The sequence below is a fragment of the Lepidochelys kempii genome, chromosome 4, assembly GCF_965140265.1.
Source record: "Lepidochelys kempii isolate rLepKem1 chromosome 4, rLepKem1.hap2, whole genome shotgun sequence".
Classification (NCBI taxonomy): Eukaryota; Metazoa; Chordata; order Testudines; family Cheloniidae; genus Lepidochelys; species Lepidochelys kempii.
Window position 1 is genome coordinate 96466988 of NC_133259.1, and position 27437 is coordinate 96494424.

The 27437-nt window shown below is 42.6% G+C and overlaps 1 protein-coding gene across 6 annotated transcripts in view; it reads left to right on the forward strand.

The window, feature by feature from the left end:
• The window catches only part of PDS5A (PDS5 cohesin associated factor A), a 165325-nt gene that overhangs the window by 57481 nt on the left and 80407 nt on the right, over positions 1-27437 (forward strand). For all 6 annotated transcript variants that reach the window (XM_073342246.1, XM_073342241.1, XM_073342245.1 and 3 more), the window contains exons 3-9: positions 10969-11172; positions 11416-11502; positions 12426-12523; positions 12986-13112; positions 17887-17967; positions 20440-20580; positions 27289-27404. In XM_073342246.1, coding sequence (XP_073198347.1) covers positions 10969-11172; positions 11416-11502; positions 12426-12523; positions 12986-13112; positions 17887-17967; positions 20440-20580; positions 27289-27404 — 854 coding nt within the window. The remainder of the gene's footprint in view (positions 1-10968; positions 11173-11415; positions 11503-12425; positions 12524-12985; positions 13113-17886; positions 17968-20439; positions 20581-27288; positions 27405-27437) is intronic.

Genomic DNA, 27437 nt, shown 5'->3' on the forward strand with positions numbered 1-27437 from the left:
GGTTTTAAAAACCAGAAAATGTTACTGACAGGTCTTTCTCCCCCTTGCTACGTCTCAGGAACCCCTTGAACAAATTATTCCAAATTTGCACCACTCAATATACGTCAGAGCCTAATAATGATCTGAATATGCATTTGGACGTTAGAGCTCTTAGAAATATCTGCTGTTGAACAGTAAGTTCATCTCAACTTTAGCTGCTACCCTATGGTAATAAAACTACTCTGAAATTTTTCTGCCTTTTTCATGATTTCAGGAACTGCATTATGCATCTGATTCTCTCATCATCCTTGGCAACTACTGCAAATTATTGGTAAAATGGTAACTCTTATTGAGAGATACTAAGTCATCAGAACTTTGGCAATAGTCAACAGTAGGTATCTGTCCAGTGTATCTGCTCACTGAATGGTTGTGTTGAATGTGCCAGAGAATCTAAGGCAGTCATAAATTCTTAGCTGTAAGAGGCTATCATAGAGGCCCTCCATCACACAGCCAAATATATTCAGAGCATCTCAGTGGTTCCTAATTCATAAATATTTAAATAAAGTTTGCTAATATTTTCCCGTTACAACTGTGAGCTATTATTATTATTATGTAGGCTAAAATATATATACATCAGTTGTGTTGGGACTTATAAGTATTTGTCAAAGTATGAGTGGGTCCCCTAGTATAGCAAGTAGAGGAAAGCAAAATAAATGTTGATGTTCGTAGTGTCAGAGGGTCAAAGACTAGTCCTACATTGATGCATCCTTTGATACAGGGCTGCCAACTGTCCCTTCTGTTCCCAAGGTATTCACCCTCGCAGCTGATATGTCAGGAATAGTTGGATCTCACCCCTCTGGCTTGGCGTCAAGCCCCTTCCATGCCAAAGCATGACACTGGTCCTTGCTGAGGCCCCAGCAATAGATAAAAGTGTAGACATGACAGAAGGAAGTTCTGGCAGTGAATGAGCTGCTGAATGCAGAACCCTGAGAGAGAGAGAATTTCAACAGATAGGAGTTTGTTGTATCCTGTCAATAGGGCCCTACCAAATTCAAGTCTGTGAAAAACGTGTCATGGACTGTGAAATGTGATTTCCCCCCCACCTGTGAAATCTGGCTGTTGTAGGGGAGGGGCAGGATTGGGTGCTCTCCAGCCAGGGGCTCCTATCATGCGCTGGGCTCCAGCTGCTAGTCCTGGCCTGGGCTGGGGAGGCATGGGATTTCCTTTTCCCCTATGGGAGCTGCTCCCAGAGCTGGGTCAGACCCAGCTGCAGGAAGCTCTGCTCCGGCTGCTGGCTGGGAGCAGAGCTCTGAAGGGCAGCACAGAGGTGAGGGTGTCTGTCAGCCCCTGACCCAGGTGGGAGACCAGGACATGTGGTAACCCACTCCCCATACCCTGCAATCCTCACTTCTGTGCTGCTGCTGACAGTGGCATTGGTTTTAGAACTGGGCACCCAGCCAGCAGTAACTGCTCTCTGGCTGTCCAGCTCTGAAGGCAGCACCCCTACCATCAGCAGCATAGAAATAAGGGTGGCAATCCTACAACCCCCTTACAATAGCCTTGCAACCCCTCTCCCCAATCCCCTTTTGTGTCAGGACCCCCAGGGTTGCAACACAGTGAAATTTCAGATATAAACATCTGAAACCATGAAACTGATCGTTTTTTAAAATCCTCTGACCCTGAAATTGACCAAAATTGACAATGAATTTGGTAGGGCCAATGGTCTACAGAAGACTTATCATTGGCGATCCCTCGATTCGAGGATGGTCTCTACCATGGATTTACATATGGGTCCGGAGATGACTCTGGAGTCCAATCCTGGAACCACAGATCTGCCCGCAGTAGGTACAGGCATTTCCTGGTGGGCCAGCTGCCTGCTGGGAGCTTTCTCTGTCTTCAGCATCAAGGGCAAGCAGGCCCCTGGCTGATGGAGGATGTGGCTCCATTGCGGTCGGTAGTTGCTTGCTCCTCTCAGCTTGTGATGTCCACATTAGTTTTCTTGAGATACACTTTGTGTGTCTGTTTACAGTAGTGGGTTGGGAGAGTGGGATTCTGCAGCAACTCTGTGCTCCAGGGTTATTTCTTCTACAAAAGCAAAAATACCTTTGATATAGTTTCTCTATAGCAGCTATCCCTTAGATTGTAAATTTTTGGGGATGGGGACTTTTAATACCTTGACATACTGGGAAAATTATACTGGGATTTACATTTATCGCAGTGGTTCTCAACCTGTTTACTATTGTGGGCCAATACTATCTGTATGGCCCTGAGGATGTCACATAGGCTACAGATGTGTGCTGATTGGGTTGCAGGTTGAGAACCTCTAGTCTAAACTATCCCTGCATTACCAAGGTCAAGCATAGATAATCAGAGCTTCTTTCCCAAAGGAACCTGTCCTAAGCAGTTACACCTGATTGGGATGCAGTCCTAAAGCAAAATGTTTTAAAAGTACATTTAATCCAGTGGTAATAAATAGAGCTCAGTGCGGATTAAAATTTTGTTATCCTCATCTGATCTGCAATTCCCAAACATGATCTGCAGATATCCGCAGATTTGCAGGGCTTTAATAATAAAGAGTCTCCTAATAAAGAAGACATCTTTGAGGAATTTTATATATGGTATTAAAGTCAGAGGTCTAATTGCTATGAGGAGGATGCTTGGATTGCTCCTGGGGGAATTCTTCGCCACGGTGTGGGTGCAGAATTCATATCCCCAGCAGATTTCTTTACTTCCCTGCAGAAGAATGACTTCTGAGGGGGAAGCAAAGGGAAGCTGCCAGAGCGGTCATGCAGGCCTCCCCAGCAGCATGGGTGCATTGTTTTAGGTGCCCAGAGCAGCTGGTGAAGAGATAAATCACTGCAGAGGAGTGGGGGAGGAGCTGGGGATGCCCCAGCTGGTGGTCGTGGCTGGGCTGGGGGCGGGGGATGATGGGACTTCCTTGTCCCCTGCTAGGAGGATCTGGGTCAGACCTGCCCCCAGAAACCTCTCTTTCCCCCCCACCCCCACACATACCCTTTCCCCCCTGCTTCCTGTTCCCATTGCTCCTTAGACGCGGGAAGAGGGGTCACTGTACAGGGAGCTGCTCTCCATTGGCCGCGCCCCCGTGAATCCAGACTCCCCCGCTGAGCCTCACCCCTCTGCACCTGAACGCTCCACGGAGCCCCTCCCCCCTGAATCTGGACCCACCTCTGCATCTGGACCACCCAGGCTTCCACCCCACTGAGCCCCAACCAGCTGCACCTGGAGCCCCCTACAGAGTCCCTTTCCCCCTGCGCCCGGAACCCCCCCAAATGATACCCTGTGCATCCAGATCCACCTCGCACCTGGACCCATACTTTTGTGATAGCACCCAGATTGGTGCACAGGGCTGGGTGTGCATGCAAGACTGTCACTCTTGCTTGCTATCTTGCAATGCCTGGTGCGGAAGGCAGGGCCCCAGGGTGTTTTTGGGGCAGGCTCAGCCCTTGGACTGTGTCAGGGTTTGGTGTAGCCTCACAGCCAAGTCTATGTCTCGGAAGGGGATGGGGAGATTGCTAGGTGATCTCCCACCTCTGTGCAGCCAGTGGCCTGTGCTCCCCACTGCCATGCAGGAGCCTCCACGTTTGTTTATTGACAAATAAAATACGGGATTTTACAGAATTTTTATTCTTCGAGTGCTTGTTTATGTCCATTCCAATCAGGTGTGTGTGCGTGCACAGTAGCCGGAAGATTTTCCCATAGCAGAATCCATCATGACGGTCTGGGCATCCCCTGAAGTCACGCCTTTATGGCACGCAATATAGAGCCCTGCCAACCCGCCACCCTCTCAGTTCCTTCTTACCGCCAGTGAGGGTTAGCTGGAACTTCCCTGTGGTCTTGCCTCAGCAAGCGCATTGAGCAGTCTATATACATAGTTTTCATTAGCTCTGTAGTGTTAATTAAATAGTTAGTAGTTTAAGTTTTTTGGGTGGGGGGCGCGCAGTGTGTTTTCCCTCCTACTCTCTCTCGATGCTGGGGTCTCCGGGCTTCGAAGCCTGTGGCAAGTGTATGCCTCGAAGCGATCCTCACACTTCATGTTGGAAGTGTTTGGGAGAGAGCCATCAGAAGGATCGTTGTGCCATCTGCAAGACCTTTTGGCCCAGGACATTAAAGGACAGAGATCAGTGCCTGAAGGTCCTGTTAATGGAGGCTGAACTCCACCCCCTGTCTGACCCTGGGTTGACAGACCCTGTGCCAGCGTAGAGCAGTGCAGAGCGCTCTGGCACTGTCAGCACGAGTTCTGGTGCTGAGTAATGACAAGGGCTCACAGCACCGTCCCGGATCCACTCGTGACTCACATGCCACACGCAGTCACCATTCTCAATCGCCGGGTGCTGCAGAAGAAGAAGAGGCCGGAGAGGGGTCATTCTCCCCCTGCTAGGCCTAAGAAGCCAGCCATTGTAAGACCCGAGTTGAGTTACAATATTTCCACTTCACCACCGGTGACGGTCACTTCGACTCCTGCCCGCGAGGAAGGGTGGTTGAGTTCGGACCCTCCTTGTTTGCTGAGGCCAAGCCAGGAGCTGCACCTCCCTTAGACTCTGGAGGCATTCGAGGAAGCCCAAGAACTGCTCCACCTCATGGCACCATCCCCTCCTAGACAGGGCTGGTCACCCGCACCGGTCACTCCCCGTGCACCTTCAAGGGGAAAGCCCACCATGATGCCTCGCTGATCTCCAACCCTGGCTCGTCACTGGAACAGACCCAGCAACCATGCCTGTCCCAAAGCCCTTGGTGCGAACAGTTGGCGCCTAGAAATACCACTCCTCTGTGGTCCTCTTTTTCAGATATTTCAGAGTCAGATCGGACTCCTATTGGTCCTGTAGGAGTAAAAGCAGATGGTTTGCGTCAACATGGGATTGCCACCCTTACCCGGCACCATGGCCCGCGCAGTGGCAGCCCTTGGCACAATAGCCCTTTTGGACTCCCAGGGCTTTTCATCAAAGCCACGTTCGGAGCCAAGGGTCACATTCCAGGGCGACATCAGTGGCTTCAGCCACATTCATACCCCCTCCAACACCATTGGCATTGGCAGGATTGGGGGTAGCCCCATTGCCACCCGGCACCTCCATCCCGACGCCTCCAGCACTGGCATAGCCTGCACTGGCCCCAGTTGTTTGAGCTCCGGCATCTCCAGCACCGATGATGGCTCCGGCGTCAGTGATGGCCTTTGCACCGATGACACTTGTGGCACTGGCGTTGGTGTATGCATTTCCAACACTGAGGGGTGCAACACCATCCACGTCAGCACCGGCCCAAGAAATCCAGGTGCTGGGGGACCCCTTAGTGCAGAAGGAAGGGAACAGTCACCCCTTATGGGAGTCTCTTCCTCATCCTGACTGGACAAGGCGCATGGAGAACAGCAGGGTGCTACAGCAATTTCTGCGACAGGTTGTCCAGGGCCTGGGCATTCAGGAGGAGGAGGTAGTGAAGGACATAGATCCAATGGCAGACATCCTTGCTCCCTCCGGACCTGCACATATTGTCCTGCCTCTTATAAAGACCACCTCTGACACCACAAAAACTTTGAGACAGACCCTAGCACAGTGGTTCTCAAAGCCGGTCTGCCGCTTGCTCAGGGAAAGCCCCTGGCGGGCCGGGCCGGTTTGTTTACCTGCCACGTCCACAGGTTTGGCCAATTGCGGCTCCCACTGGCCGCAGTTTGCCGCTCCAGGCCAATGGGGGCTGCAGGAAGGGCGGCCAGCACATCCCTTGGCCCGCAGTGCTTTCTGCAGCCCCCATTGGCCTGGAGCGGCGAACTGCGGCCAGTGGGAGCCGCAATTGGCCAAACCTGTGGACGGGGCAGGTAAACAAACTGGCCCGGCCCACCAGGGGCTTTCCCTGAACAAGTGGCGGACCGGCTTTGAGAACCACTGCTCTAGCCTCATAGACCCCCTATGACTAAGCACAACGAAAGGCGCTACTTCGTGGCGTTGAGGGGCTACGAGCATTTGTATGCCCATCCCCCGCCTAATTCTCTCATGGTTCATGCTGCCAACCAACTTGAACGCCAGGGCTTCCAGGAACCCTCCCCGAAGAATCAGGAGGCAAAACGACTCGACCTTTACGGGAGAAAGGTCTATTCCACTGGCTAATTGCAGCTCCACATCTCTAATCAGCAGGTCATTGTCAGCAGGTACTGCTACAACATATGCAGGGCAGTGGTGAAGTTTGCGGAGCTGATGCCACAGGACTCCTGCACTGAGATTTCGGCTCTGTTGGAGGAGGAGAAGCTCATTTTGTGAGCTTCGCTATGAGCCACACTAGACTGAGCGGATGCGGCTACCCGTGAGATGGCTACCGGCATAGCCATGAGAAGGGGCTCCTGGCTCCAGGTCTCAGGCCTGTCGTATGAGGTCCAACAGACAATTCTGGACCTCCCATTCAAGGGTTCGGCTCTCTTTCCTGAGAAAACAGACGAAAGGCTGCGTAGCCAAAAGACTTGAGCCACTCTCAAATCATTGGTCCTCCATACTTCCTTTAACCAGCAGAAGCATTTTAGACTGCAACCTCCTCCACGTTTACACTAGCAGAACCATCAGGAAAGTTCCCAGAGGAGGGACCGGAGTGGCAGGAAAAGGCTGTACCCATCCTCAGGCAAGGGCTCTGGCTAACCCAAACCACCTTTCTTCCCCAAACCAGCCTTTTGAAGGTGCGGTCGAGGACGGCACACCAGAACAAAAACTGGATCTACCCTGCCTTACCTTTTCCTCCCGACTGTCCCCTTCCTACTGTGCATGGTCCCATATCACTTTGGACTGCTGGGTGCTCCACACGGTAGAGAAGGGATACTCCATCCAATTCTGTGCCTTCCTGCCCTTCCACCCCACTTCCCTGTCCCTCATGAGCAACTTCTTATAAAGGAGGTGCACTCACTCCTTTTGCCAGGAGCAGTGGAAGAGGTTCCTCAAGAACAGAAGGGAAGGAGTTTCTATTCTTGGTATTTCCTAATACTGAAAGCCAAGGGGTAAGGCTGCTAGACTTGCGAGAACTCAACAAATTCGTGAAGAAGCTCAAGTTCTGCATGGTCTGTTTGGCCCCCATAATCCCTTCACTGGATCCAGGAGACTGATATGCCGCCCTCAACTTGAAGGATGCGTACTTTCACATAACAATAATTCAGTCCCACAGAAAATACCTCAGGTTTGTGGTGAACAAGACCCACTACCAGTTCACAGTCCTCCTTTCAGCCTGTCAGTGGCACTTCGCGTATTGCACAAGTGCATGGCAGTCGTGGCTGTGTTCCTCCACAGGCGCCAGGTACAAGTGTTCCTGTACCTCGATGACAGGCTGATCAAGGGCCAATCTAGGACAAAAGTAGAGATGCAGGTTGCCTTCATAAGAGCTTCTGACGAACTGGGCCTGCGACTGAACGAGGGGAAATCAACACTGTCCCCAGTTCAGAGAATAGAATTTGTAGGGTCGGTACTGGATTCGACACTCGGCAGGGCATTCTTCCAGAAGCGAGATTTCGAGCCCTGGGCGACATTATTCGACGTCTCAGACAATTCCCCACCACTATGGCATGGAACTGCCTGAAACTTCTAGGAGACATGGCGGCTTGTATCTACGTAGTACAGCATACCAGACTCAGACTTACCTTCTAGTAACTTGTTCTTCGAGATGTGATTGTCCATTCCAGTACCCTTCTACCCTTCTGTCAGAGTAGCCGACAAGAAGGAACTAAGGGAGTGGCGGTTTGGCAGGGGTCTATATTGAGCGCCATAAAGGCGTGACTCTAGGGCCCAGACTGACCCGACGGATGCTGCTATGGGAAAATCTTCTGGCTACCATGCATGTGCGTGTGCACACATCTGATTAGAATGGACAGGAACAACACATCTTGGAGAACAACAGTTATGAGAAGGTAAGTAATGGTGGGGTTTTTTTGTTTGTTTTTGGGTTTTTTGTTGTTGTTTGGGTGTGGGGTTGTATGCAGAATTTCCCCAGGAATATTGGACAGAGACAAATGGACACATTGTGAACTTCTCACATCCAAACTTGGCATTCCAACTGTAGGTTTTCTCCTGCTTCTGAAGTTTAGATGGCATCTTGATGGACTAAATTCCCTTTCCAACATTTCTGGGGTCTGACTGTTTCCCCATCTGTCTGAAGGTTTTACACTGCAAGCTATAGCCATAGTATCTGAGCAACTTCCATGTAAAATCAGTAGCAATAGTGAAGTCCCTAGTGGACTTCATGGTGTGTTTGCCTTTTTAGGGTCAAAACACTGCATGGGTAGATATTTTGTAGGGTGGGGGAGCTAGGAGGGGTTTGAGAATAAAAAAGTGTGTTTGTGTATCCCCTGCCTTCCTTGAAGAGGAGAATGCAGTTAAAGATTAGAAAGAGGCAAAAATTTGCTTCTCCACTCCTCCCAGCCCACTATGTACCTTCATCCGACAGCTGGAGGATCTGGTCTCTTAGGATTCTTTGCTACATTGCATTCATTTACTAAGAATGTTCAACCTGTTTTCTATCTGTCTATCCAGGCACTGGACGATAGCTAATGTGACGCCAATTTTTTAAAAGGGCTACAGAGGTGATTCTGGCAATGACAGGCCGGTAAGCCTGATTTCAGTACTGGGCAAACTGGTTGAAAGAACAAAATTGTCAGAGACATAGATAAACATAATCTGTTGAGAGAAAAGTCAACATGGTTTTTGTAAAGGGAATCTATTAGAATTTTTTAAGGGGGTCAAGCCTGTGGATAAGGGGTATCGAGTGGATATAGTGTATTTAGATTTTCAGAAAGCCTTTGACAAGGTCCCTCACCAAAGGCTCCTTAAGCAAAGTAAGTTGTCATGGGATAAGAAGGAAGGTCCTCTCATGGTGTGATAACTGGTTAAAAGATAGGAAACAAAGAGTAGGAATAAATGGTCAGTTTTTACAATGGAGAGAGGTAAATAGTGGTGTCCCTCTGGGGTCTGTACTGGGACCAGTCCTATTCAACATATTCATAAATATCGGAAATACTGTCAGTATAGGACGTGAGGAGTGCTTTTTTGTTGGGTGTTTTGCTTGTCTTCTCAATGATGGTTCTGAAGGTAGTTACGGAGTATATTTGTGGCAACAGGCAAAGAGACGTAAACTTTCATCAACTGGAGGTGATTAATAGAATTTGGGCTCTCATGGAGGTCAACCATAAAGCTCTTTTTGACTAATTTTAAGTTCCCTTTTAGATTTGATAACTTGCAAAAGGCCCTCCAGTAGTGGGCTGGATGTTGGGGAAGTTAGCTGGTAGTTAGCTGGTAGTGAAGATTAGAGGAGGCTTAATCATTATAATACCAGGAGGTTTGGTAGCCAAACTGATTTTTTTTTTTAATTTGTTTTATCTGCTATATTTAAAGTTGGGTTCCACAATTCCAAGAAAAAGAAACAGTAATATTTTCATATCACCTTTTTAAGCAATGGCACATTTAATAACTGAGGAGCCACTTCATTATCATTCAAAATGGCATAGTCGCAAAAGAATGATGTATAGTTAAATACAAAAATGTATTTCTAATTGTCAGCTCTGTAAACTCAGTCTGGGCTTTGAAAGTCAAGTGGGGTTCTTTCCTTCTTGTGCATTACTAGTAATAAAGTTCCTGTAGTCTAAATTAGATCCTCAGGATCTATGGTTCTGTCTTTCTATCTTTATTTCTCTGTTATATTTATATGCCCTTTATTACCAGGGTATCTGAGTGCTTCATACTCTAATATACTTATCCCCACAATACCACTGTGAAGTGGGGAAAAACTGTTATCCCCATTTTACAGATTGTGAATTAAGGCACAGAGTAACTGTAACTTGCCCATGGTCACACTGGACATCTGTGGCAGAGTGGCAATGAATCCGTGTCTTAGACTAACGTCATAGCCACTGGATCATCCTTCCTCAAAGGTTATGCCTTTTGCAACATCTTTGTCTCCAAACTGTGCCTTTATTTAACAACCCAGATGCATTCAGTAGGATTGCACAGGCATAATTAATTGGAATTTAGTAAACAATTTTCTTGACAATGCACAAGAGTGAATGGTGTCTAGCTCAGTTTCTGCTCGTTGTGCTAAAAGGAATAAAAAGCAATGCACATTTGTCACTTATGTAAACAGATATGAGTCTGAATACACACTAGTTACAGATCTGTTGAGTAAGTAGTCTTGGATACAAGGCTGAGACCCTCACCCCCTCTCTGGCCCATTTACACTAAGTAAAAAGACCAGAGTGGCATAAAGGAACCCTGACAGGTTTCAGAGTAACAGCCTTGTTGTTCTGTATTCGCAAAAAGAAAAGGAGTACTTGTGGCACCTTAGAGACTAACCAATTTATTTGAGCATAAGCTATGCATCCGATGAAGTGAGCTGTAGCTCACGAAAGCTTATGCTCAAATAAATTGGTTAGTCTCTAAGGTGCCACAAGTACTCCTTTTCTTTTCATAAAGGAACCCTAAAAGCCTTGTATCTGGCTGGGGAAGGATTCTGCTATGGGTGTTGCAGAAGTCAAACATAAGGTTGCCCTCTTGGGCCTTCTTTATTAACCCTTGCATAGGGGGTGATGCAGAGGTGGAGCCACAGCACTTCAACCTATAGGGCAACCCCAGGCAACTGGCATGACTTAAAATAGTGCTGCCTAAATTACACTAGAGCAGGATTGGGAGAGTGAAAAAGTGGCTTAGAGCTACTGTTGCCACGCCTCTCCTCTGCCTAGGCCACACATTTTTTGCTGAGCCTAAGGTTTATTCTGTGCTTTTGCCCATATTTGTGAGGACTTTTAATTGAAGAGTTGACTTAACAGTATCAAGTTCACCATACCTTTAAAAGTCATACGTCTATTCTGCAGCATGTCCTAACCAGGAAGTTATGTTAATGCTAATAATTAGGCAGTGAAATAACTGTGGATGGTGTTGCATCCTTTTAAAAAGCATTATTTAGTAATTATGAATGAAAGTAGAAAAAGGATTAAGTTTTTTTTTCCTTTTCTTTAATTCTTAGATGGTAGTAAAAACCTTCATGGACATGGACCAGGACTCAGAAGATGAGAAACAGCAGTATCTCCCTTTAGCCTTGCATCTTGCATCTGAATTCTTCCTCAGGAATCCCAACAAAGATGTGCGTCTCCTTGTAGCATGTTGCTTGGCTGATATATTCCGAATCTATGCTCCAGAAGCGCCATATACATCCCATGATAAACTTAAGGTAAAATATCCTTTTAAAAGAAGCTTTCTCCATCTAATTCTCTTGCAGTTGAACATACAATCAAAGGATCCAACACACACTTTATTATATTATCAAGTTTTTGAATATACTGACATTTAGGTTTATTAAAGAGACATTAATTAAGTACATACAATGAAATTAATTTGAATGAACTCATAATAGCAATGTCAGAGATTTATTATGTAAGTTTTTGCATTTTATTCTACCCTTTTTGTTTTACAGGACATATTCTTGTTTATTACAAGACAGTTAAAAGGCTTGGAGGACACTAAGAGCCCACAATTTAACCGATACTTTTACTTATTAGAGGTAATATAATTATTGGAACTTTTAATAGACCATATCTTCCCCATAATCCTATGAAGTGTAATCAGACTTTCCCTGTATGTGACAGCCTGTTTGGGAATTCTTTGACATGCTGTAGAAATTATGATATCATGAATCAGGTAAAAGTTTGATTATTGCTTCTCTTATGTTATGATGTCAGTTTGACTTATTAACTATGTGCTGAGCACAGAGTTGCCCATAGTTTGAGGAACGGGATAATATTAATTTGTTTAAAATTTTTACTTCTAGTCATGATTAGCCATGTCCGTAGGATTTTATATAAAAAATTACCAAGGGTCTCATTCTTTCAGGTGTGGCATTTGCGAGGTTTCATTCGTACTACAGTTTTTCCCATGTTAGGAAATTTTTTCAAACACAGGTTGAACTGCAAATATGATTGTGCTGGTCATTGGGAAATGAATATAAATTTTGGCTAAGCTGATTTAAAAATCTATTTGCAAGACAAAAATGACTTTAAAATGGTAATGCCTTGTACATACCGTCAGGCCATGACTCTGTGTAGAAACCATCTTGTAAAGTTTAAATTAAAAATTGCTTCATACCATGAGAGAGAAGATAGTATCGATGGATAGCCTACAAGCATGGCTATACTAGCTGAATTTACAAGTTGTATCAATCTGCTTTTGCATATATGAAATCGGGTGAGTCCCTTAATTAGTTTTCATCATGATTTGTTATTTTTATTTGTATTATAGGGTCCCATTGTGCTAGGCACTAATACAAACATAGAGATAGTCCCTGTCCCAAAGAGCTTGCAGTCTAAGTTAGTGTATAGTGTGACTTTTCTTTTATATTTTAGCTAGCAAAATTTAGACTTATGTGACTTAGTTAAAGGTTGTAATTCTGTTATTGTGAGTGTTTTATTATTTTGTTTGTTTTTATAGAATTTAGCATGGGTTAAATCTTACAACATCTGCTTTGAGTTGGAAGATTGCAATGAAATTTTTATTCAGCTTTTTAGGACTCTCTTTTCAGTCATCAAGTAAGTTGAATTATTTTAATATATATTATCAAAATATCCTTTGTCTTTGAACCTTTGTCTGTGTAGACTGAGTTCTTCATTCAGTATGCAAAAACTCATAGATTATAATAGAACTAGTTTTCAAAAGGACATTTTGTGGACAGCAAATAGCAAAACAGTATCTATAATATTTCATTATACCTGTGCTCTGTCTAAAAATTGCTTGGTGACACTAGAAATAATAATATCCTGCTCAGATTCAGATTATTTTTATTTTGTATGTGTCCTGAGATTTATATAACTGAGGCAGACCAATTGAAGTAATATATTCAGAGGTCATAAATGTGGAAAATATGGGTCAGTGAAAGGTGAACATCTTACTTGTTCATCCATTTATTCTTTAAAATACTGCTAGGATGTGAATTTTCGTGGCCACTTGGGTGTCTGGAAGTTTAATTTTAATCACCTTTTTTATCTTTTTAGCAATAGCCACAACCAGAAGGTACAAATGCACATGCTGGATTTGATGAGTTCTATCATCATGGAGGGTGATGGAGTAACTCAAGAGCTTCTGGACTCCATTCTCATTAACCTCATTCCTGCACACAAGGTCTGCAAAGTAAAATACAATGACAATATATAAAAATGTGTTTCAGCACAACCATGGTATTTGTTTTGTTTCCTTTGTCATGTTACATTTCCCTGTCTTTGGATATTCTGTACCATCCATCACAGCCATCATTTTTCCAGCCTTGCAGCAATGGATTGAAAACTCCCTTTTGGGAACCCATTAATGTCATTCCTAAACTATATGTAAAGTTTTCACCACTGACTGACTTAGGGTATGTCTTCACTACCCACCGGATCGGTGGGCAGCGATCAATCCAGCGGGGGTCAATTTATCGCGTCTAGTCTAGACATGATAAGTCAACCCCTGAGCGCTCTCCCATTGACTCCTGTACTCCAGCGCCACGAGAGGCGAAGTCGACAGGGAAGTGGCACCAGTCGACTCACCGCGGTGAAGACACCACAGTAAGTCGATCTAAGGACGTCGATGTCAGCTACATTATTCACATAGCTGAAGTTGCATAACTTAGATCGATTTCCCCCCCACCCACCCCAGTGTAGACCAGGGCTTAGTCTACATGCTACCCCAAGAGTTGCTCACTGGAAGAGCAAAACTAAGACAAGTCTCTTGCAGGCTAGTTTAGTACACTGCTGAACTATCATTTTAAAACTTACATTTTAATATTTTATTTTTTATTTAAAAGATGTGACATATTTTGATTGTTATGCAAGTGAATGATGGTAGCAGGGCTTACCTTATTAGGCATCAGGACCTGCTGTTTGCCCTAGTTTACACTGTCAGTCAAACTCTCCTCAGCGGATGATTTTCCATTAACTCTTCCCTTCTGGAGATTGGATTATTAACAGAACATTTAACTTACAGCAGGACTTCCAACCTTCTTCCATGGGTTCAGTAGTTCTTTCCAGCCTGCTCTAGGCTCAGTATTCTTTCAGTCCTTCAATGTCCATGTAGCCCTCCCTCTGATGCTTCAGAATCTTTTATATAAGCCCTTCCCGGCTGAGGGTTCTTCCCCTCTTAGCCTACTTTCCTACAGGTGTCTTAGATAAGGCTTTTTTAAGATTGGTAAGTTTTTGCTGCTGTTCTTCATAATTGCCTGTGTGTTCTTCAGCAACAAATTGAAGAAAAATTCTCTTCAAAGAAATCCAGAAAAAATTACCTTATTCTAAAATGGCTGCCATCTGTTGTTCTCAATGGGACTGTGGCTCTAAAGTAAACTTACCAAAGATGGCCACTACCATTCATCTGTTCTTCACAGTGCTCCTTTACACCTCATGACTGCACAAGGGGCTACCATGTTCTGTGAGGGCAGTTTGGCTTCACTCCTGTGGGCATAATGAGAAGTGCTCATCATGTGGGCTCATCCTTGTGGAGAATGATGAGATGATGGCCTGTGGCCTCAGTCTTATTCAGAACAATAAGAGTTAGCCATTTTGAAAGTGGGCATGCTTTTATAAGTTTGTCTGAAGACTTTGTTTTCCATCCTCTCTTGACAGATTAACTTTCAGTTATGAAAAATAACAGCAAAAATGGCAATCCTAAATATATAACTTTAAAAACCATCTTGTGCCAGATTGACTCATGAGGGAGAGCTGGGAGAGAGGTGCAAGGGGATGTGGCAAGCAGGAGGTAGGGGGAAATTGGGGTGTACACTTTGCCTGATCACTGCTGGTTTGCATCAAGAGAGCAGTACAAAACCTTACTTGAGAGGCTAGTATGGTTGGAATGCTCGTGCAGAGTTGTGTAATGTAGACAGAGTATACTGGTGAATCTGATCCTAAAAGATAAAATATTTTATTTCAAGTTGATAATATATACCTTCAGATCATTAGTAGTAATACATGATAGCAGTCTCATTGGGTTTCTTGTTTACTGTTCATGTATGAAATTATTGATTTTTAGAAAGCCAGGAAATTCCCAGGTAAAAGTTACATTAGTATGGAGTTAAAGCTAAGAGTAGTGTGAGTAATGTAGGATAAAAATAATTACTGGAATGTTTTAATTATTCCCAAATTAAGCATTACAAATCCAGGAAACTTAGAATTAATTTTAAAATTTAAATTAAAATATGTTTAGACATAGAAATGTACAGTTAGGGCACCTAAACAACTATAACTCTGTCCTGTAGTGACATCAGATTTCTTTTATTTTTCTCCCCATAATGATTTTAAAAGTAATTTCAATCTAATCTGGGACTACAAACAAGGTTATGCATTGATCATAACTGCATGCTTATTGCATGTTGTCAAAAGAAATGGAACTTCAAGGCATTAAGACAAATTGGAAAATAGAATTGGGATCAATGCCACACATTAATATTCTGTAGAAGATATTTGAATGTTTTCTTTTTATTTATAAAATTGTCTATGAGCAATAGATCTACCTATTGAGCAATGCAAGGAAACCAGCTTTATTTTTGTCCATGATTTATTCTGTGAAAAAAAATTCTACAATACTTTTAGCTTTTGATACTCCTGAGTCACATGGCAGCTTTTCCAAACCTTGTATAAATGTTGCTACAAGATACATTCTGTGTGTCTGAAAGTTTGCATATTTTAGGCAGTAGTGCAACTTTCCTCACAGGAAACATCATCAAAGGCCTTATGAAGATACTGGATGCTTATCCAGTAGTTTAAAAATATACTGCAAAATTCTTCTCTGATCTAGATCTTCACTGAAATAATTATGTTCTGCCTTCAGAGAATTCCCTAATTCTATGCATGATTATATTAATTGTCTGACCATAGGTATGTAAATTAGAGGCAAACTAGCACAAAAAGTGTAGTTTATTCTCTTGCACAGAACATTTTATAATACTTCAAAATATATGCAAAGCAATTGAACAATAATAATTCTGTTTCTGCAGAGTAAGGGTACTGAATAGGGTCGTCGTCTTATTATTTTAATGGAAGTTCTGCTCATGTGAGGAGAGCAGAAATTTTGTATTTCTTTGTGTTATGTCCCATTGTGGTATATGTTACAGGTTCGTTCACATGGTATAAGATTCTACTTGCAGATCAGTTCTTTGTTTCAAAACTTTAGTATTCACATACTTACAAAGCAAATAACTTAAATAGGACAGCACTGCAGGAAAATTGGGATAAAATATATTTATTTATACCTGAGCATGAAGTATAGTGTTATTCCTACATTGCTTCCAGATTTATTCTTCCTTAATCTGTAAAGTAGGCTTAATAAATATAAATGTGATAAATCATTTCAAGAGTGCAAAGTAGTTAATCTTTTTTTTTTTATTGAGCTCTTATATCAGCTGCTCATTAATGGTGATTCACTAACTATCAAGGTGGTGTACGCCAGGCCCACATACATTCAGTCGCTCTGAAAATAGGAGAAAACACACTATGGTTTTAACTGTATAATGTGTAGCAGATCAATATATTTTTAAGTTTGTAATGTAACAATATAGTAGAAATTTGTTTTTTGATAAAGTAAGATTTTTTGAGTAATAAATTTTATATTGCTTTTCCTCTCTCCAGTGTATAATCTCTAGGGATGCTAAGATTGTCACTAAACTATGAAATAATGAGACATTGCAAGGTTTGCATTGGAGTGTGTCTCCTCCCCCCTAAACTATGAAATAATGAGACATTGCAAGGTTTGCATTGGAGTGTGTCTCCTCCCCCCTTCTCTCCTCCCTCCCTCCCCCACCCCCCCAGTTCTTAGAGTTGAAGGGATGCCCACATGGTAGCCACTTATGCAGTCATGAGGTGTAAAGGAGCACTGTAAAGAATAGATTTTACAGGTTGTTTCATCTCTCCTGTTGATTTTATAGGGTTTCTTGAGTTAGGGAGGGACTGACTTCATTGGGGAACAGTAAAACTGAATAGACACAAGTGCTGTCAAATGTTCAGTAAACAAATGTAAAAGAATAGGGGTAAAATAGAGTGTTTTGCTAAGTCTTTCAGTTACACGTGTTTTTTGTAACAGGTCACAATTTTCAGACTAATGATTTTCATAGAGACAGTATCCCTTTAACATCTAAGTTAACAAAACTTTTTGTATGGGGTCTAGGTGGGTTAAAAGCTTTTACTCACTTTTTAAAATTTTGCAAGGTAAAAATTGGGCCTGAAATTTTTCATGCCTAAACTCAGCTCAAAGGTGAACTTCGAAAATTCCAGCTTATCATGGAAAATGAGGGTTATAGTGCCTTTGCTAGGTTTGAAAATATTTTGAGTATAGAATTATAATAATTTGGAAAATGCCCCATAGAAAAATCCTTTCAGGTTTACAAGGTTGAAAATTATCCCTCTGTGGAAGACTTGCACAAGGCTGATCCTCTTCACAAGGGTGAATTTTACCACAAGTGTGCACTTGAAAATTAAGTGCTCAAAACACAGCCTTAAGACTTTATGCTAGAACAGTTTTCCACCATATGGCTAATTTGGTGTTTGTTAGTTTCCAAAGTGGGAAGAACATGAAATGGAAAAAAAAGTTAATTCAATATTAAGCATGGCAACTACACTCAATTACAAGTATGTTGAGTTCTTAGTAGAAGAATGAGGGGTGTTTAGCTTCTGGTTAAGTTCTATTTTGAAGTGTCTTTGAAATGTTTTTAGCATATTCTAAATCTGGAGCTGTGTAATTAAATTAACGTTATGGAGCTTTGGTAGTTTTGAGAATAAGTAGACTGGTTTTATAAGATCCCTTTCTAAAAACATTTTAGTTCATGGTTTTGTTTGAAGAAAAAGAAAAGAAAAAGAAAAAAAAAATTAAAAGATGCCTTTTAAAGTAAACTGTTTCCCTTTTAAATTTGATTTTTCTCCTTTCTTTATTCCAGAACCTTAATAAACAAGCATTTGATCTTGCAAAAGTGTTGTTGAAAAGGACTGTCCAGACTATTGAACCATGTATCGCCAATGTATGTAACATTAATATGCATTAATATACTCTCTGTATAACTCCAGTTACCTACTAATTGTTTGTTTGAAGTAGTCAATACTATAATAAGTACATTTTGTAACACAATCACAAAGTATTATCCTTATTTTCAAATTAAGGTAAATGTTAAAAAAAAAAATAAAAAAAATTGGTATCTATTAATTTCCATGTTAAAGAAATAGGTCAGGAGTTTGAAGCTTTTAGAGGCCTAATAAGTGAAAAAATCACTTAACTGTATCCAGGTAGGTCTAAAGTTAAGCATCTAACTCCACTTTGTAAAAAATATGTGGCCTGACTTTCAAATGTACCAAGCACCCAAGACTTCTGTTTAAATCAAGGGAGTTGTGAATGCTCCATACCTTTTGAAAATCTGAATTTTTTTTTATTTATTGCCTAGTTTTAGGCTTAAATGTATAAAACTATGCGACTTCTTTACTTATTTTAATATGCTGTACATGGTTAAGATACTGATGCTTCAAGAAAGTCTGGGAAAAATGTAACACAGTTTAGGCAGTCTTTTTTTATTCTTAGTAGTTGTACTCTATTAGCACTTGCAGCATTTTCCCTAGGGTTGCTGACTTTCTGATTTGCAGAAAACTGAACACCCTTGCCCTGCCCCTTCCCCAAGGCCCTTTCCTTGCTCCCGCCATTCCCCCCCCTCCCTCTGTCACTCGCTCTCCCCCACCTTGGCTCACTCGCTCATTTTCACTGGGCTGGGATAAGGGGTTGGGGGCAGGAGGAGGTGAGGGCTATAGCTGGGGGTGTGGGCTCTGGGGTGGGGCTGGGGATGAGGGGTTTGGGGATGGTAAGGGCTCAGGGCTGGGGGCTGAGGGTGAGGGCTCCGGCTGGGGCTGCAGGCTCTGGGGTGGGGCTGAGGGGCTTAGGGTGCCGGAGGGGGCTCCAGGCTGGGGCCAAGGGGTTCAGAGTGCAGGATGGGGTGTGGGATACAGGCTCTGGGAGGGAGTTTGGGTACAGGAGGGGGCTCAGGGCTGGGGCATGGGGTTGGGGTGCAGGAGGGGGCTCAGGGCTGGGGCAGATGGTTGGGGCATGGGCTCCGGGCAATGTTTACCTCAGGCAGCTCCTGAAGCGGCCGGCATGTCCCTGTGATCCCTCAGTGCGGGGGCAGCCAGGGAGGCTCCGCATACTGCCCCTGCCCCGAGCACTGGCTCTGCAGCTCCCACTGGCCAGGAATTGCGGAGTTGGTGCCCGGGACGGAGACAGCATGTAGAGCCTCTCTGGGCGCCCTGTACCTAGGGGCTCCAGGGAAGTGCCGGCTGCTTCCAGGAACCGCGTGGAACCAGGGCAGGCAGGGGAGCCTGCCTTAGCCCCGCTGCACCACTGACTGGACTTTTAACTGCCCGGTCAACAGTGCTGACTGGACTGCCAGAATCCCTTTTCGACTGGGCATTCTGGTCGAAAACCAGATGCCTGGCAACCCTAATTTTCCCCCTTCTGGGTGTTTTACAAATATTGACTAATCCTGTAGCAGCACTGTGAGGTATGTACTTATTAGCCCCATTTTACAGATGAACAGTAAAACCCATGGCAGAGAAATGAAATGATTTAGATCTATTTTTTTTCTGGTTAGTTATGGTTTAATCTAAAATAGTTAATTCTATTTAATATGTATATCATAAGGTTATGTAATCAGTATTGCCAACCCCAAATATTTTAAATATATATTTTTAAAAAATAAAAAAATGTGGGTTCTTTTTATTTGCCTCTCGGTTTTTGAGCACTTAAGGTTCAAGTTTCCTTCCCCTCCCCAAGCAATCATGAGGGCTGGAAATTTAAAAACAAAATTCTTATATAACCTGACTCCAGGAGATGGGGTTTAAGAAAAACACCAAATATCACAAGACCCATGATAAAATCATGAGTGTTGACAACACTATAACACCATGCAATTCTTTAAGAATGAGTAGAGGTTGATAAAGTCCTTTGGCTTGTTTCAGTACGTTAGAGTACTTTTGCATGCTTGGCAATGAAAATTAGGAAGAAAAAAAATTGACTACACCAGGTTTCCTTAACCTTTTTAAATGAAATTTTGATGGATGATCATGAATTTTAAGTTAACAATTATTTTGCTGCATATTGATTTTTAGTTTTATTAGGTTATGGAATGTTATGCTTGTTTTATCATAGGTATTTGCTTTTTAATGTACCAGATTCTCATGAATGAATTAATTATGAAAGTCAGATAAATTGAATTATAATAAAAATACTGATTTTCAGACTTTCTGGGCCCAAAACCATACCACTGCAGGCAAACTCCTATTGATTTAATAATGGGTGTATTTTTGGTCCCATTGTGTTAGAATTAGTGTGTGTAGTACATGATCGGTAGAATACTTTTAAAAACCATGAAACTTCAATACTTGCATGAACAAGAAAAGTCTGCAAAGAATAACAGAATTTTTGTTTGTTTGTTTTGTGTTTGTGTGTGTTTTAGTTTTTTAACCAGGTTCTGGTACTTGGAAAGTCTTCAGTAAGTGACTTGTCAGAACACGTGTTTGATCTGATACAAGAGCTTTTTGCCATAGATCCTCACTTATTGCTGTCCGTCATGCCACAGCTTGAGTTCAAACTGAAGGTAGGATACAGTGAAGTTCTTGAATTTAATACAAGTAAATGAGGAGTATGAAGTTGGGAGCCACAAACTCGAAGAACTGTTTCATTATTTCAGTTGATAACTTGAACACCAGCACTTTTACACTTTGCGTTATATTGCTGTTATTTTAATTTGATGAAATAGAGGGGATAGATAGAATTATGAACAGACTGGTTAAAATGGAAAACCTGAATGTCTGTCTTAAACACCTCCCCCTCCCCCCCAAAAAAACCCCACACATTATTTTCTTCTGTAATAACAATAATGATGAACTCACTTGGTATTGATGTGAATGTTATAAGTACTTGTGTTTGGGATTCTTTTTTAAGTGTTGGTCCTATGTGTCTTTCACTGTGATATGCATATGCTCATTGCACCTCAGACCAGAATATTCTTGCTAATGGTGTCTGTTGGTCCACACCTGTGCTCTTGCTCTCCTCATGCTCTGATTAGAGAGTTTAAGGGGTGGGGCAGACCTTGAGGAAACTTCCTCCAGTTCTGAGGCTCCTGGGAGTTCGAAAGTCATGGATATAGAGGCTCATGGTGGGGAGGGGGCAGGCAGAAGACAGGCACTCCTGTGTCTAGGTGACTTCAAGGGGGCTATCTCTCCCTCAAGAAGGCCCCTGGGAGGAAGTGGGTGTAGGGGCTCATGGGTTGGGGGGCATGCAGTTGGTGGGTGGGAGGCTCCTGAGAAGGGAAGAGGAGGGTCTGGTGGGGGTAGCAGGGCATGACCAGTGGCCAGTTTTTCTGTGCCTCGGAGGTGGCAACCCTATTTATAACTTTTAATATAAATTGAGGATCATGTTATTGTCTTGTGTGGAGTAGTGGGATGATCTAAAAATGGTTATTTGTGTTGTTGATTTTCAAATCTGCCACCTCTCAGAGCCTGGGTGGTCCCATTAACAGAGGTGAGCCCAAAGGGGATTATGGCATGAAAAAGTTTGGGAACCACTGAGTTAGATTTTGGGCAGCCCTCTTCCCCACCTTGAGGGATCCCTCCCTTCCCAGTATGAGACTCCAGTTATGCCCGGGATTATGGGCTTCTAGAATTGTGTCTTGCCCCCGGTTAGTGATGTCCACCAAAGGTGCCTCTAGTGCCTTGAAATAGCTCGTATGTCCTCTAAATACAGTATCTGTTGCTCCTTCCTGCCCTGAACCTATCAAGCATGGGAGTTTAGAGTTAGGAAACACCACCTGGAGCATGCAGACCCTTTAGATGTAGTCTGCAGATCCCCTGGGGTTGGTGGACCCCCCCAGTTGAAAACCACTGCCCTCCACCCTTGAGATCAGATGACTCTGAGCACCCAATGCTGGGAAGCTTGAAAGCCCATTGAGGTCATGGTACCAACCCACAGGCTTCAAAGACTGAGATCATTTCCACTTCAGCACATTTGGCAGAAGCAGGCCCATTGGTAACGAGAGGCATGAGCCTAGACCAATACGACCTCCCTTACTGGCAAAGGACGGATGACGGTCCCATACACCATCAGCATCGACGAGAGAAAGGGCTCCACATGGTACCACTGTGGAGGACATCACCATCCTGCCAGATCTGGAAACTCCCATCTTATCAGAACCAGTCTTTACAGGGGAAATCCAGACACTGTCAGTCCACAAAGGTTATGAAAGAAGCCAGTCTCCTACTCCCTCTACCAGTCTAGGTATTTCCTCATTGATGATTCCAATGGAACCACCTTTGGAGATGGAGCCCACATTTTGTTCATCGGGCAATTCTGATATGAAAGGAGGACTGTCATTACCTTCTCCCACTGGAGGTTCATACGTTGGACTTCGTCGTCTTCTTCATTATTTATTATTAGTAGTACAGGGTATCACCACAACATCAATTTAACCATAAATTCCTCTATTATATTCAAAGGCTGAATGGTATTTATACAGATGCTCCAAACTTGCCTTAAATGCCTAAGCAATCATAAGTAGTATCAGACACTTACAACAGGACTAGACCTATGAGCTCAAATCCACGTTGGCTGGCTCCAGCTTGGATAAGCAGACACTAGCAGTGAACCATCTAAGAACTTGCTCTCTTATATCTTATCTTTTGAACCCTACATGGCTATAGTCACTGCTTTGTGAATTCCTTTCTTTGCTAAAACCATTTATAACCACCCATAAAATTGGGGCCTCTTCCCAAAGATTTTTCTCCTATCTCATCAATTACCTTGCAGGTCCAGTTTTTCAGTTAAGCCACATTCCAAATCCAGTGTTTTCAGTTTAGCGTGCCATATTTCAAGGCCTTTCAATGACTGCTAAACACATTTTACACAAACTGCAAAGCATATATTTTCTTTAGCCAGACTAATTTAACTCTTCGTATGATCCTACACCATGATAGGTGCAAACCACTATCCGTACAAAGTGCTTCCCTTTGATCTGGCAGCAGCACCTAGAATGTTTACAAAAGTGCTTTCAGTAACGGCAGCACACTTCTGGTGTGACAGTTCTATTGTCTGTCCATACCTAGATTGTTGACTTCGGATAGGAAAGTCTCATTGGGAGGTGCATGAACCTCGTCTCTGATCAATCTTTGAACATCATTATGAATCTGCGTGAATGTAGAGAAGTCCATTTTAGCTCCAGTACAGACTGTTAGACTTCATTAAAGATACTGTAGATGTGATCATGGGCAAAACTTACCTCCCCGTGGACAGGTTTCAATCTGTGAACACTCTGATCAACTGGTTCAGAAAGAGCCCCCAAACAAGGGTTCGGTCATGCCTTGTCCTCCAGGTCGCATAACTTCTTGCATCTATACGACACCATTGAGGAGGCTCTGACTTCACGGTCCACAAGAAAATGTTATATGTGCCAAGCAGGCACAGTATGGACAAATTATCTATGCTTCCTCCCAGAGTATGAGACTGTCTAGCTTAGTGGCAGGACAGGGAACAGGTATGTGTAGTTCCTTTTGCTCCACCACCTCCTGAGAAGACGTGAATTATGGATATTTCCTTTGTAGGCTAGGGTGCTCATCTGGATGAACACACAGCTCAGGGAACATGCAAGTCCAGGATGCATAAATCTTCTGGAACTGAGAGCAGTCTGAAAGGCCTGCAAGCAATGCAATATTATTCATTCATGCCCACATATTCAGGTGCTGTCAGACAATATGACAAATGTGTTTTATGTAAACAAGCAAGGGGGAGCAAGATCTATGCCCCTTGGCATAGTGACCTGTGGAACTGGTGTGTTTGTCATCAGATTACCTTATTAGCAGTTCATCTTCTGGGAATACAGAATACCCTAGCGGACCGTCTCAACGGATAATTCTCAAAGGAACATGAACAGGAGATCTACAACTCAGTAGTGAAAGACATATTCCTGCAATGGGGATATCTCCGTCTTTGAATCTGCTTGCATTACAGAACAAGAAATGCACAAGGTACTGCTCCAGGGGAGCACACAATCAGAACTCCAAGGGTGCCCAAGACCATTCTGGTTCCCCCTCCTCCTCTGTCTTTCATCCTGTCCACCACTCTTTCTCAGACCACCTCACACAGGACAAGGGCAAGATCAGGCAGCCAAATCTGAAGCTACTCACCTCATGGCTTAGTTGATGGATGTCAAACTTAGAACAGAAATATCCAATAGCTGTTAAAGTCATGCTTAACAACCGCAGAAAGGAATCCACCAGAAGGCATTACTTAGCTGAGTGGTAAAGATTCTCTATTTGGGCTTAGTCTCACCAAATATCTTCAGAGGAGATGGACATTCCCACTATTTTAGACTGACCATTCACCTGGAAAACCTCTGTTTTTTCCCTTAGCTCCCTGAAAGACTTGCTCAGAACCTTCCCTCCAGTAACTAGACCTGCTCTGACATGGGATTTCAACTTGTTTCTTTCAGCTCTAGCTAAGCTACCATTTGAAGCATTAGCAACATGTTTACTTTCTCATTTATCTTCTTGATGGCCATCACTTCGGCTAGAAGGCTAGGTGAACCTGTGGCCCTTGTGGCCTATGCACTAAGTACCATTTTCCATATGGATAACGTTTCATGGAGACTGCACCGTAAGTTCATCACCAGTGTTATCTTGGACTTCTATATGAATCAGACTGTATGCTTACTTGTGTTTTTTCTTGAGCTGCAGACCACCAATGAGAAGCAGATATTCCATTCCCTGGACATGCGTCGGGCTTTGGCTTTCTGTCTTCAGAGAACAAAACCCTTTAGGAGATCACCTAGGCTATTTGTGGTTCTGGCAGAATGTATGAAAGGATAAGAGGTATCCGAGTGGATTTTGGACTGCATCTTGCTCTGTTACCAGTTATTTGATACACTGTACAGTGGAGGAGCAAGTCACTCTGCCAGAGCAAAAGCCACTTTGGTAGCTTTGCTTCAGGAGGTGCCTCTCCTTGACATATGTAAAGCAGCCATGCGGAGTTCTAGTCAGACTTTCACGAGACAGTGCCCTGGTGCAAGACTCCTCAGTTGACGCATCCTTTGGGTCCTGCAGTCATCCATCCTCCATCTTGAGTATTGCTTGTCAATCACCGAGTGGAATACACATAGGGACCAGTACTAGAAGAAGAAAGAAAAGTTACTTACCTTGTAGTAACTGGAGTTGTTAGAGAGGCTTGTTTCCTATCTGTATTCCACTACCTGCTCTTCTTCCCCTCTGCTTCGGATCATAGACTTGATTCGCAGTACAGAAGGAACTGGAGAGGTGGTTGGTCCACATCACCCCTTCTGCCTTTGGATCGGAGCACGAGGAGAGGAAGAGCACGGGTGCAGACCAAAGGATACTGCTAGTAAGAATCTTCCTGCCTTAGGGGCATAGAACGCATATGTACCCAGAGTGGAATACAGATAGTGACCGCACATCTTAAACAGCTCATTACTGTAAGGTAAGTAACCTTGCTTTTCAACTGTAATAGTCTAGCTAGTTAATACTAATTTTTTTTTTTGTTTTATCTAACTGAGCATAAGATGACTTTTTCAAGAACAGTATGCAAAATTTTCCGTGGAACAGGATAGGTAGAGAATTCGCTCTTTGTGAGCAAGGACTTTTCATTTAGTGTAGTCAGTAAGAGATTGCAATTTAACTTTACTATGTGGAGGAAAAGAGTGTGGAGAAAGTGGGCTGATAAGTAGACAAAGGGTAGGGAAAACTGATACAAAGTCAATGGTGTGTTAACAAAATTTTTGTAGCACTATAAGTATTTCTAAGTTATTTATCAGTCTTATAACCAGTTAGAAAGTTACTTGACTTATCATGAAAATCCTGAGTAGCAGCTGGGGAATAGTTTATTCATCCTATTTTTTTAATTGTTAACATAAAATCTGTGTGTGTTGAAATTGTGAGCACCTTAGGGCCGGTGGTGTGCCTTCTTTTATGTGTTTGGAAAGCACCTACCCCATTGTGGATACAACTGGAAATAAATGTTAAATTGTGATTGTCAGAGAATAAGCACCGAGCTGCTAATGATTTTCAATAGGATTTTGGTACCTAACTTCCCTTTGAAAATTGCAGCCTAAATATCTCCTGCTTTGATAATAAACATCTGTTTCACGTCAACATTTACTTTAATAAATGTCTCAAACTTTTCCACACTATATTTGTTAAAATACATTTTAAAATAAAAATAAACTACATCATTGACTATAAAAAGGACGTTTAAAATTACTGGAGTTATGTAGTATATAAACTACTGCATATGTATTTTTCTTTCTAAATGAAAGATTACTTGTTTGGAAGTGGACAGCTATCTATCCAGTGACTTTTGTATGTTGGTTTAGTAGGTAACAATATGTTTGCTGTCATTTTTGTCTGATGGTCCAAATGTTATGTGACTAGAGTTAAAGAAAATCTGAGTATCATTATGGAACAAAGATACAATCTTATTTTTTGCTTGAAAAACAAATTTCAATTTCATATAATTGAAAACCACCTTTCTTGCTTTATGGCTACCATCTGTATGGCTGAAGCTGACTGGATGAGACTCTCCAGAGTGTTCGTGGAGCTGTGTAATCTGTTAAATTTTGCGATTGAGCAATAGAGGTCTAAAAGTGCAGTTTTAAAAAAAATTGCTGAAAAAAGTAATATACTACTGTTAGAAAAAAATTACAGATTTGTTGAATTTTTTTTAATGTTCTCTATCAGTTAGTCTGTTTACCGTTTTTTTGTCCCTGATTCAGGAAGGTACTTAAGCACATACCTAATTTTATCCATGTAAGGCAGTCCATTTGAAGTAATTAGGACTACTCATTCTTAAAGTTAGGCATATGCTGAAGTACCTTATAGAAGTGTGATCTTTCTGAGTATATTATATACTTATATAAATAGTCATTGGTAGGACATATTCAGAGATGTCTAGATTCCGCTATATGATAAACCTATAGCAGTAATTCATTACTATAATCTATATTGTTAAAATCTTCATAAAGTACAAAATAACCAAGTTATATTAACAATGAAAAACAGATTAGTGTCCAATTTTAACTGTGTTAAATGAAATTTAAAGAGTTGGAGGTTATCAGAAATTTTATTTAATTAAATTAAAATAAATATTTTAACATGGGAACTCATTGTTGGGGGATGGAGGGGTGAGGGAGTAGAGAGGAATTCTGTATTGTAACCAGTACAAATATGAGAAGTCATAATTTCCTTTATAGCTGCATTTGGACAGTAAATGATTTAACGGTTTATCTATTTCTTTTTGGTTTTAGAGTAATGATGGAGAAGAGCGTTTGGCTGTTGTTCGACTTCTAGCTAAACTATTTGGCTCTAAAGATTCTGATCTGGCAACACAAAATCGTCCTCTTTGGCAATGCTTTCTTGGACGGTGAGAAAACATACAGACCAACTTCAGAATTTT